At 33.7% G+C, this 11,682-nt stretch overlaps 1 protein-coding gene across 1 annotated transcript; it reads left to right on the top strand.

Annotated features, from left to right (window-relative positions):
- The first annotated feature begins 46 nt into the window (after positions 1-46).
- LOC119638576 (serine protease snake-like) lies at positions 47-2,649 on the top strand. The gene is made up of 7 exons (XM_038035443.1): positions 47-286; positions 355-443; positions 1,763-1,875; positions 1,943-2,092; positions 2,158-2,252; positions 2,311-2,435; positions 2,494-2,649. Exons 1-7 carry the CDS (start codon positions 211-213, stop codon positions 2,647-2,649), a joined length of 804 nt encoding a protein of 267 aa, XP_037891371.1. The 5' UTR covers positions 47-210.
- Positions 2,650-11,682: the final 9,033 nt, after the last annotated feature.

Genomic DNA, 11,682 nt, shown 5'->3' with positions numbered 1-11,682 from the left:
ATTCTGTCAATATAATTTCAATAAATAATTTAAGGATTAATTAAATTGTCTAATGGGGATACCATTGGAGCTCTACAGGATTGTAATATCGGCGGCGAAACAAGAATATGTGTTCCTCAAAGCCTTTGTAAACGCGATAGATATTTTGTTCTTACATACGACGAAAAGTGCAGAAATGATCCCAACGGACCTATTGTCGTTTGCTGTTTAATGTCGAATTTATTAGTAGGCGTCGTGGAGAACGGATCTGCACGTAACACAACGGAAAAGACTTTGCCCGAACGCAGTATGTTGAATGGCAATGTTTAGTAATGTGATTAGTAAATTATTACATGTACTTACAATTTAATGCAGTGTGCGATGTGTATCATATATATCGTCATAACGAGACGATACGGAATATGACTAGCGGAGAAGGCTCAACAGGAAGATTTCCTTTTTTGGTTAGTGGCAATTCGAATGAAGAATTCATTGTGGTTTCAACAACCAAGACTGTGCAGATGTACATACGTCACATTTTTGCAAATACTAATGAAGAAAAATTATCTTTACAAAGTGCTCTGTCGGTCGCTCTGTTCGGTTATTCATATTAAGGATATAATGGAAGATAGTAATAGAATTTATTGTGCCTCCATGTATTAAATATTTATTTTGAATAGTGGCAATATCGGCCTTGGCCCTTTGATAATTCCATTCGAATTTGATACCCCATCATAGGATATTTTCATGGAAAATTTGAGGTTAGGTCGCCAGGTATTAGGTCTAAGGTCTTTTTCTGCTTTTTAGAGTCTACCATTGAAATGAAGGCGGTTTTAGAAGTTATTCCCATTCCTAATCAAAGCCCCCCTTCGTCTACTTCTATTCAACTAATAACGATAGGACCGATTATTATAGTCGCGATAACTTAGAAATTAGAAAATCTGAAATTTACATCTTTATAATGTTTATATATATATATATATATATATATACGTATCTGTGGTTTAATGTAAGTAGCTGTGGTGTGAACCTTACTTCTCGATGCTCGTTGAGATTTGAGTTAATCGTGCTTAACTAACGCCCTCCAGAGAGTTAGACAATTCCTATTGACTAGGGGCTGGAGTACCAGACTTATTTAATGTGTGTGACCAATAAAAACACTGTCGGGGAGTAATGGGGCTTATTATTACCTCTAATTATTCGCTTTAGGAATAATGAAACCCGCAGCTACCACGACACTTCCCGAAGGACTGTATCCAGCACTCAGGACTCACTACCGCAACTACGATTCCAATCCTAATAACTTGCTCTGCGAGAAAATAAGTAGCAGTAAGTTATGGGAAAAGAAACTGTGAAAAATATGGTGTGGTCACCGTTGAGATGAGCGCACTTTCTTGCTAACGTATCGTTGGCAAAAGCCACCTCTTTGAACGTATTTTAAAGAAAAGCGAGTTGAAGACTCAAGAGTTGAAACCGAAAGGAGCGGAATCATTCTATAACTTTTTACAAACTATTAAGCCAGATTACGATATTGGGTCGAAGCGGTAGGCGGAAGCTTATGGATTGAGAGACATATATACGCGCTTATATATACCTGTACACATATATATATATTTATGCATCCATGTAAATACATCTCACTATTTGTACACGTACTGGGTAGCATCTTTGATGCGCACTTTGTAATATTTTATACATCCAGCATTCCCTAATGGATATAAGATTTCGAAAAAAACTCAGAACAAAAATCTCTTAACATTGTTTATTGATATTTTGCCTACAGTACGCTTTAGGATGGATGGTAAACGATGAGATTCAATATGGTAATGTTGCTGCACTTATCTCAGCCAGATATCTTATTGTCATTCAATTAATGGAGACATCGAAGAGGGTCAGGCGAGTAGCAAAGCAATCACTACACAAAATCCGAGTTAATTCGTTTGTTATTTCAATAATTTTGTAGATGCCCTTCTGTTGCGCGAGCTGTCGGTGTAATCCGCTACGATCAGCGCTTACACAATGTTGATGTTATTGATTGCGTTATACATCCTCTTTATCAATTCAGTATCTATACTCATTATATACTGTTAGTTAAGCTGGCCAAGCATATGGAGTAAGTTTGATTGTATGCATAAGAAGACATTGAAATCTGGGAATATAAGGCCTGTTACGTTTTAGGCCGACATATAATGGGGCGATGTGCCTTTGGACCTCTAACGATATAGACGATCACACTGATCTAAATTTTTTATATAATAAAAAAAACTCTTATGGTTAGCTGACGTAAGTAGCGAAACAAGAAACATAGTTAATAACATTTAGTCTTTTAAGAGTTGGAGACGCTGACTCTCAAGGATTCCCCGACAAGTGATTGTATGCCACACTACGAGGATATTATGCGTTTTCGTTCTCTTAGATGCGCCACAGCTTCAGAGTATCCAAAAGACTCTTGCCCAGTATAATATATGTATATAAGTATTGTTTTATATGAAACTAAAATATTCTCATTTGCAGTTTGACACTAGTTCGCCCTTATTTACCATAGTCAACAATGTACCATTTATTGTAGGGTTCTCCGAATTCTGTACGTCTGGAAAACCTTTTGTTTATTCTTTGATCTCAGATCACATTTCCTGGATCGAAAAAATCATTTGGCCCGATTATTATTAACATTCTTTTACGCTTATATATAAAATATACATTTTTGACTTACTACAAGTATTATTATTATGATGATCGTTTTAGTGAGTGTCGCATGTATGTAAGTAAAATTAAATAAAAGTTCAGATCATCACTCCTGGAATGAGAAGCAGTTGCTACGAGCAGTAATTTGTAATTTGAGTTGAACGATGCTGGAACTACTTGCTGGAACTCTTGCTACTCAATTCTCTTCATTTCACTTAAACTTGCTATCTATCTCTACGTAGAGGAAGTTCTTAGGGATGAAATCTTGTAGTTGTGGTAATGAGTGATGATTGCTGGGTAAGGCTCTTCGAGCAGTTTCCTGATCGCTATGGTTTTCATCAATCCTAAAGAAAATAATTGGAATTAATGATAGTTCTCAATACTTTCCAGAAAGGGTTCAATGGCCATATACATTGAATAAATCTGCGACTCCTGTTGCAGTTGTGGCCTTAAGTCTATAGGGATTGTCTAACGCTCTGTAGGCCGTCGGTTACGGATAATTAAACCGGATGTCGGCAGGCATCTTGATGTGAAGTTTCATGACAGGTACTCACACTTGTTCAAAATATATTTTGTCCATGGATCCCCATAGAGATCTAGCAGGCCAGCCAAAGATAAATAGTCAAACGCCTCTTAATTCACTTGACAGTTTCGAAATAATATGACTCTGCCCAGGTAGGTTCGTGATACGGACACAGTATGTAGAAGAAATTTCCGCCTCCTTTGTTTTTCTATTTTCTATACCATCCTTTCCTTCACTGGCATTTTTCGCTGCTCGGAATTAGTATGAGACCGAGATTTTAGCTTAAATGGCTCAGCAGCTAAGGTCAACTCTGTTGTCGACCGTAACTAAAAAATGTGAAAAATGTTTGAAATAAATTTTCAAACATCAAAAATTCAATTTGACGTTTGAAAAGGATTGCCAACACTAATATATTTTTTGTATTAATAGAGCTACCAATTTATAGTATTATTAAGAAAAAAATTCATCAGCAACTTAACCCATGGAAAAACTAAGGATTAGAGAAATATCTCTGAGGTGATTTTCATGTGGTTATCTTAACAAATGATTCAGCAAATTTTGCCGCAAATGCCTCGTGAATGTTATATCATAAAAACCTAACCTAAAAACAACATTATAATTACATAGATTTCCCTTTTAAGCTTTCGTTGCAAAATTTCTTTTTTTTTTTTTGTTTTATCTTAATTTTTTAAAGAATTGTGTGAGAGTTTACAATTTCCTTTTTTATATTCGGCGATAGTTTAAATTTTATTTTTCTCATTGTTATATTAATTTTTTATAAATTTTATTTTATTTATTATAATTTTTTCTTAATAAAATGCCAGCGACGCTGTAATGACCATAAATCCATATTAATGGATGTAATGGTTGCATATATATATATATATGTTTGTATATATATGCGTATATAATAAGTACTTTAAAAAGTATTGAGCTGTTCAGTAAATCGAAATTTCTGAATTCATTTTAGTGATATTCACATGTGTTGACATTTCAATGTCCAGTGAAAGTTTGATATTTTTTAAAGTATATGGACTATAATTGTGTGCTCATGCTCTGCTTGCATGCAGTAAAATATTCGATATGGTAATAATTTTCAAACCATTTACCAACGGCAGCATGCATCAAAGTTATAATGCTTTGATGCTACTGCGGTTGTGCGTATAAATGGCAAAACACCTGCTGCCAATGACATTAATGACACCTATGAGAGAATGAGATAATTTTACAATAACAATAAAACTCGATATGCTTCTATGTGTGCGCATATAAGTATAATATAATGCAAATATGTTTGTATATTTGCATAGAGACGAATATTTCGCATATCGATCTCCAACCGCTCCCCCCTCTCAACCGCTCACCATAAAACTCACATTTATTCGTAGTTATGTATGTTAACCTTATAAAGTTACACAAGTTATTTGCGATCAATTGATTTTATGAGAAACAAAAAATTAATTCAATATAATTTTTGAATTGAAAAAATTGAACTTTTTTACAATATTTAAAAAATTTTACAAATTAATAATTTAAGAAATTTACAACATTTTTCTCGTTTTACTTAATTTACTGGATGAAGAATTTTGGTGGTTTTCTCTTCTGTCTTTATGTAAAAAATATTTATACAAAAAATATCCAGTGGCTTTATAAAGAATTTGGTTATTCACCTCCACCCCCATCTTGGGTATTATGTATGTGGAAATAATTTTAAAATTTTCTAGTCGGGCAAGACCGGCTCACCACGTGAACTGAAGTATTCGAAGATTGCCATAGCCCATGTTTATGTTTTCTAGATATGAAAGCTGTATGTGTGAAAGCCGTTTCAAAAAGTTCTTTCAAAATAGAACCGTAGATTGTTCCGGTTTAATCCCTTTGCAAATGTTGTCCGTCCTTAGAGCAATATATATCAAGTTATACGAAAATGTATTAAAATATTTGAAGAATATTGATTTAACACATGAATAAACTCAATGGACAGACGGACAGACATGCTTAAATTTAGAAAACCATGGCATATGACTCGGACAATCTATCTCAATTTTTTTTAATCGTAGCGTCCGTAAAGGGTAAGTGTACTCTTGCTACGGACGGTGAAGGTTTATATATATACTCCAATGATATCTTTCGTGAAAAACTTCGGAACAATAACTTGCGGTACACATGAAAACAAGTTACTTTCGGTCTGCTTCCAATTTTTTTCCTTCTTTCTAAGAGAATGTTTATAGGGCCATTTCCCAAGCCCATTCGCAGAATTGAAATTTTTAGTTTTGTAGGTTTCCATTGCAAGTAACGAGAACACCAGAGTTTTGTCGGTGAACAGGTGGCTACATTTAGATACCTTCTTAGTGAAAAGTTCACATTGAACAAGAACATATATGCCTTCTAAAAGCCCTCTGAGTCGTCGAATTTTATTTATTATGGATGTAAACTTTCTAATTCTTTTTAAGGAAAACACAAGAGAAAATATAAATCGCGTTGTAATAAATCTTCACCTATGACTAACCTGTCAAGAATTCGTAGCTTCGCTCCACAAATCCTATTATTGTACCCTCCATCGTTTGCGGAACGGAGCATATTAAGCATCTGTGCATGTATGCAATACCAGAAAGACTTAAGATAGGGCCACTTTTTATTTAGAATCACTTTCTGAATCGATCTAAGTTCGACTGTCTATATGTCCTTTTGATGTATGTCCATGTATTCCCACAATGTTTGAGATATTTCGATAAAATTTGGCACACTTACGCACTTCGACGCAAGGACGAACGCTCTCGAATATGGTTTCAATCGGATCATTGGTTCTGATCTCGAAAAGTCGTTATATACCTGACTGTCTTAAGCGAAGTAATGCGGTCTTGGGCTACTGAGGCAGTTTTTTTTTCTGAAATCCCGTAATAAACAAAAAGAGAGATTTGTGTTTAATGGAACTCTTAAACATGATCCACATGTGTGTGCTTGTTGTGAATATACGAAATATTTTTCTATTGCCTTTCCGTCTTCCGTTTTACAAGCGAAGTAAAAAAGTTAATATAACTTCAAACTCGGATGATTGCTATGAAATGTTTCTTTTATTAAATATTTATCAGACTTTATGTAATTTTTCATGTGCTCACAAGAGAAAAGTGGCGAACAAGGATGCAGACAAAGATAAAGTGATAAATCGCCTGACCTGTTATTCAATAATGTTGTGCTTAATAATTTAGATAAATTGCTGTGGTTGAATTCCTTCGTTATTGTAATAGATATTTGGAAATATTTTTATTTAAAATTTTTTTTTCTTTCCTTTCTCTACTTTACAATAAAGAAATAGGGGAAGTTCATAAGCAAACTTGAGACGAATTGTTTTCTCTCTATTTTTACTAGGCTTGAATTATCCAAAGACTGTAAGGCTTTATGATAAGATTATTATTATTAGTGTGTGGACAATCCGTACCGTAACCAAAAAGATCCATAGATTCATGCACTTAATGGGCAAGGATTGCGATTCTTGCGAATCCTGCCACCTTCATTGGCTCGAAGTATCATACTGTGTCAGGCATTATGAATTGTTCGCCTAAGACTTTGTGTCTGATGCTGCAGGTGATCCCGTATTCACGTAGGATATGAAGTAATGTTTTTCTCCTGCCTTGGGAGAGGGTCCGTGGGCCCAAATCTCAGCACTGTAGAATATACTTTAACACTGTAATGACGATTTATGAATGTTCGGTCGATAAAGGTACAACCCTTGCCGGCGGGGCACCCATTCATCAGGCGGCCACAATTCTGGCTTTAACATGCTTAGCGGACAACCACTGAGCTACTGTCCACCTTCAAAAAAAAAAAAAGAAAAGATAACTTATAGTCAAATAAATGCTTCCTTTTTGGATGCGAAGTGACTTGAAAAAACGTTTTCTAACTGCTAACGTCTTTAAGATGATCTTGAAAACTGGTGGCGAACGATTAATCCTCCTCTTCTGTCCTCTTCTGTTCTCTTCACTGCAATATGCGATGAGGGATCGATGGACGGATGAACGGAGATAGTGAGAATAACAAGAGATATCTAAATCTTGTTAGCGCATTTTATGTGAACCATAACAGAAGATCTAGCGGCAGAAACCACTCTGGTATATTCCAAAGTCTTAGTAGCGACTATAAAAAGTTTGCTTAAGGTCACGAACATCGAAAATTCATTTCAAAGCGAATAAAGCTGTCGTTTTCGCATCATTTCGTAAAGTTAATTTTTTTTTTTTTTTTTGCTAAATATTTTCATCAAAATTTCAATGACTTTAGATTTTATAAAATGTTTTTTTTTTCTCTTTTTTTTTTTTTTTCTTTTTGTTTTCATATTTGCGACGAAAGAATACTGTAAATATTCATTTTGAGTTTAGTTGATGGTTACAGCTTAAAAGCTTTTGTGGTCAGCGGTTGAACAACGACTGCATAAATAACCAGACAAAGGAAAAAAAAAAAACACAAAAATATATATATATATATATATATATATTTATATATATTTAAATAAATAAACAAACAAATATAAACCGATTTTTCCCACACTTTAGCATGCAACAGTTTAGAAAATATTAAAAACAAACAAAAACAACAATTTCCCCAAACAACCTTCGCTGTCAGCATAAATTTTTATCAAATTTTTTTTTTAATTTTTTTTTTTTTTCCTTGTTCAGAAAATTTAAATAGCGCATAGAAAATGTGAAGGTTTAGCTTTGTTGCTCTTTTTCCTCTATGTGATATAATCATTGTTTGGGTTTTCATTTTATCCAAAATTTATTTAACATATTCCAGCGATTCTTAAATTATTTTTTAGCTTATAAAGCTAAAGGAACTAGCACTAGCATGTGCCCCTCAACGGGGAAGAGCCCTCTTATTATCTTGGTTTGTTAACTTATTATTCCGTTGAACTTTTCTTACTCTAATTCTTTTTCCTTCTTATCTTATTTTACTTTTTTCTGTTTATCCTCTTAGCTAATTGTTCTCTTAGCCTTTTATCCTTGTAATCACTTTTCCTTGTATTCTTTCAGCGCTTTATCCTTCTAACCTCTAAATTCCTTAATTCGCTTCACCTTGCATTTTTAATCCTCTTAACCTCATCAGTCATCACTTTTTATCTTTTCTTAACTTTTTATCTTCTGACCTCAACTTTCCGTCGCCTAACCTTGTTAGTCTTTTGGCTTCTAAACCTCTTATTGCCTTAATTTCTTAGCCTGTTATCTCGTTCCTCTTATCTTATTTCCCTCTTATATACCTGCTCTCTTAGCTTTCTATCCTTCGAGGCTTTTACTTTATTATCCTCGTACCCGATTTTCCTTGTGTCCTTTTAGTCTTTTATCCTTCTAATCTCTACACTTTCTAATTTCTTTTCTCTTAATCTTGCCTTTTTTATTGTCTTAACCTCGTATTCTTTCTTAATTTATTATTTGCTAATCTCTTAGTCTTTCAACTTCCTATCGCCTAAGCTTGTTAGTGCGTTAACTTCTGAACCTCTTATTACCTTAGCTTCTTAGCCTATTATCTCTTTATATTTTATTCCTTTTATCCTTGTATTTCTTTTATCTCTCACCTCTTAGATACCCTTAAGCAACAGTTCTCTTAGCCTCTTACCATCTTATGCGCTTAGCAACTTCTCCTTATAAGCTTTTAGCCTTTTATCGTCCAAACCTCGAACCGTTTCAGGCTCTCGTTCTCTTCAACCAGTATTTTTGTTTATTCTCTTAACTTATCTCTTTCTAACCTTTCAATTTTTGACCTCTTACCTTCTTAGCTGCATTTGCTTTTAGCTTGATAATTCCTTAGTGCCTTAACCTAACAAACACTGCTCGTCTTACGCGCTTACTTCCTCTTCATGATAGCCACTTGTCTTCTTAGCTTCCTATCGACTTGTCCTCCGTTGTTATAGTCTCTTGTCTTGTAGCATCTTACCCTTTTACCTTCTTAACAGATTATCCTCTTATTCTTTTAGTTTCGTGTTCTCTTAGTTTGTTAAGCTCTTATTGTCTTGACCTTGTACTTTTTTACACTCTTTGTTTCTTATTCTCTTAGCGCCGCTTCGTAACATTTTTATTTCCTATACTCATTTCTCTTATCCATGTAACTTGTCAATTTATCATTTTTCTAATCTTTTTCTATTGCTTCTACTACTAAGCGGATAGTTTATCTTAGAAGATAACATTATTTTGGGAAAGTTTTTAACTTTCACGAAAGTTCCAGGCATTTCTAAGTTCCCTAATTGAAAATGTCATGGATAGAATAATCTTTTTAGCATATGAAGTGTTCAAAACCCGACAAAAAAATCCTAATATGGCATGTAAGAAATAGCAATCAATACGTTCGTAGGACAATATACAGTTATCGTCATTATTGAGGAAAACATTTCTTAGGTTTAGTTAGCACCAATCTTTAAATGAAAAGAACCGAGTGCTGTGTTGTATTATTTATTAAAGAAAAGAGATCACTAGATAGTCTATTATTTATCATTAACTTTGGACCGTGACACATGGCATAATTTGGGCATCACTGCTTAGAATGCATGCATGCATAAATTGTTGACCTAGGCATTGAATTGTTTTGTGTTAAATTTCCCCTGGAATACACCGTCAGCCCCAGCAGGCATCCGAATATAAATTTCATGGGTGAATATCTAAAATTGAATAAAAAAAAAATAATAAAAAACATGTTTTTTTTTAGTGTCAAATAAATGTAAATAGAATTTATATATATACATATGTATATATCATATATGATATATGCATATAAATCTTTCTAAAAACAGAGAGAAAAAATTGAATTTGTTTTCCTTCTACCACTGTCTAGACTTTAAAATGCTTTCCGTTTTGTAATTGTTTTTAGTTTTTTTATTTTGCCCCCTTTTTTTTTTGCTTTCTTCAAATTTTTAATTAAAATTTTTGAAAATTTAATAGAAGTGCAGAAAAATGAAAATTGAAATATTACAAGAGTTTGTAAACAAAACTTTGTCGTTTTTTTTTGCCGTAATTTTTCTTTGCCTTAACATATTTTGCATATAAAAAGTTTATAAAGCTTAAGCACTTGAAGAAGTTGTTTACGTAAAAATCATTATCACGTAACAGTTAAGCAAACAATTCGTTTTTACTTCCTTTACTTTTATCCGTAATAAAGTTAAAACTAAATTGTCTTGAATAGTTGTGTAAAAATAATAATAAAAAAAAAACAAACAAAGAAGAAGAAGAAGAAAAAGAAGAAAAACGGAAACAAAAACAGTTATTATAAAATTTTCTTTTATAATTTCCAATGAAAACCACACGAGCAAGCATATGTGTATAAAAGTGTAATAAGTTTGCATGTAGAATGCAACACGCACACAAACACCGCAAGAAACGTAGTAGTAGTAGTAGTAGTAGTAGCAGTAGTAGTAGTAGTAGCAATAACAAGTACAATCAACACAATACAATAACAATAAATGCAAATAATCACTTTAAATACAAAACATTATGAATCTCTGTATAATTGTAAAATAAAATAAAATAAATATACATACTCGCACACACACAAACTTATGCAAGCAGATAAACAGACACATACACTCAACATAAGGAAGATTGTCCATTTAATGCCAAAAAACGTAGCATCAAGTGCAGAGAACTCATAAAACAATTTCAAGAGTCTCTGCTCTGCTCTGCTCTGCTCTGCTCTTTTCTCTTCTGTTCTTGTTGTGTTGCTTCAATGTTTTGTTAGCAGCTTGTGCTGCAATTTTAAGTAAACATTATTATTGTATGTATGTTTGAATATGTGTAAATAAAAGCCTTTTAGAAAATTGCATATGTGTATAGGTGCATTCTAGTGTAGCTGTATAGTGTTGTGAGGATGTTAAGGTTTTACTCCGATACTTTCCTCCGTAGATATGTATAATTTGTCATTACTTTTGTGACACTGGCAAACCTTGGTGCTCAAAGCGATAAAAGATTCTATGTAGAACAGATTCTACCTAAAAGTATATATATAGGGGATAGAGAAAACATACATATGAACTAAATGTTCAGACAAAGTGTGGATGAACGATGCGGACACACTCAAAAGAGAAATATGGTAACTGATTTCCAATTTCCAATGCTGCCACGTGCCATACATTTTGTGACAAAATCAATCAATCTATTGAGAGAAAAGTTCAACGATCGTGGCGATCACGAAAAATGACTATTTCAGCGTGTCATTAAGATCATGCGATATAACTCCGCTAAACATTTTTCTTTGCGATTGTGTTAAAGCGTTACCCTATATGCCCCGAGAAATGCATATTTCATGTGGAGATCTTGGACCACGGCGAGTTTAACCCTTAGCATAAGACAGACCTCACATGTCTTTCGTCTTGATTGACGGATTTCTAAGCTGACACAATGAACGACAGGTTGGCGGCAACTCAATCACGGTAGGCTTCACGTAGACACGGAAGTATCGGAACAAATGACTTCCGATTTGTTCCGAGTTGAGAAACAGGCTGTTTTTGCTTCTCTTTCTTCGTC

This window comes from Glossina fuscipes, unplaced genomic scaffold (genome assembly GCF_014805625.2).
Source record: "Glossina fuscipes isolate IAEA_lab_2018 unplaced genomic scaffold, Yale_Gfus_2 90, whole genome shotgun sequence".
Lineage (NCBI taxonomy): Eukaryota > Metazoa > Arthropoda > Insecta > Diptera > Glossinidae > Glossina > Glossina fuscipes.
Note: the sequence above shows the minus strand (reverse complement) of the source record. Positions and strands in the feature narration are given on the sequence as shown.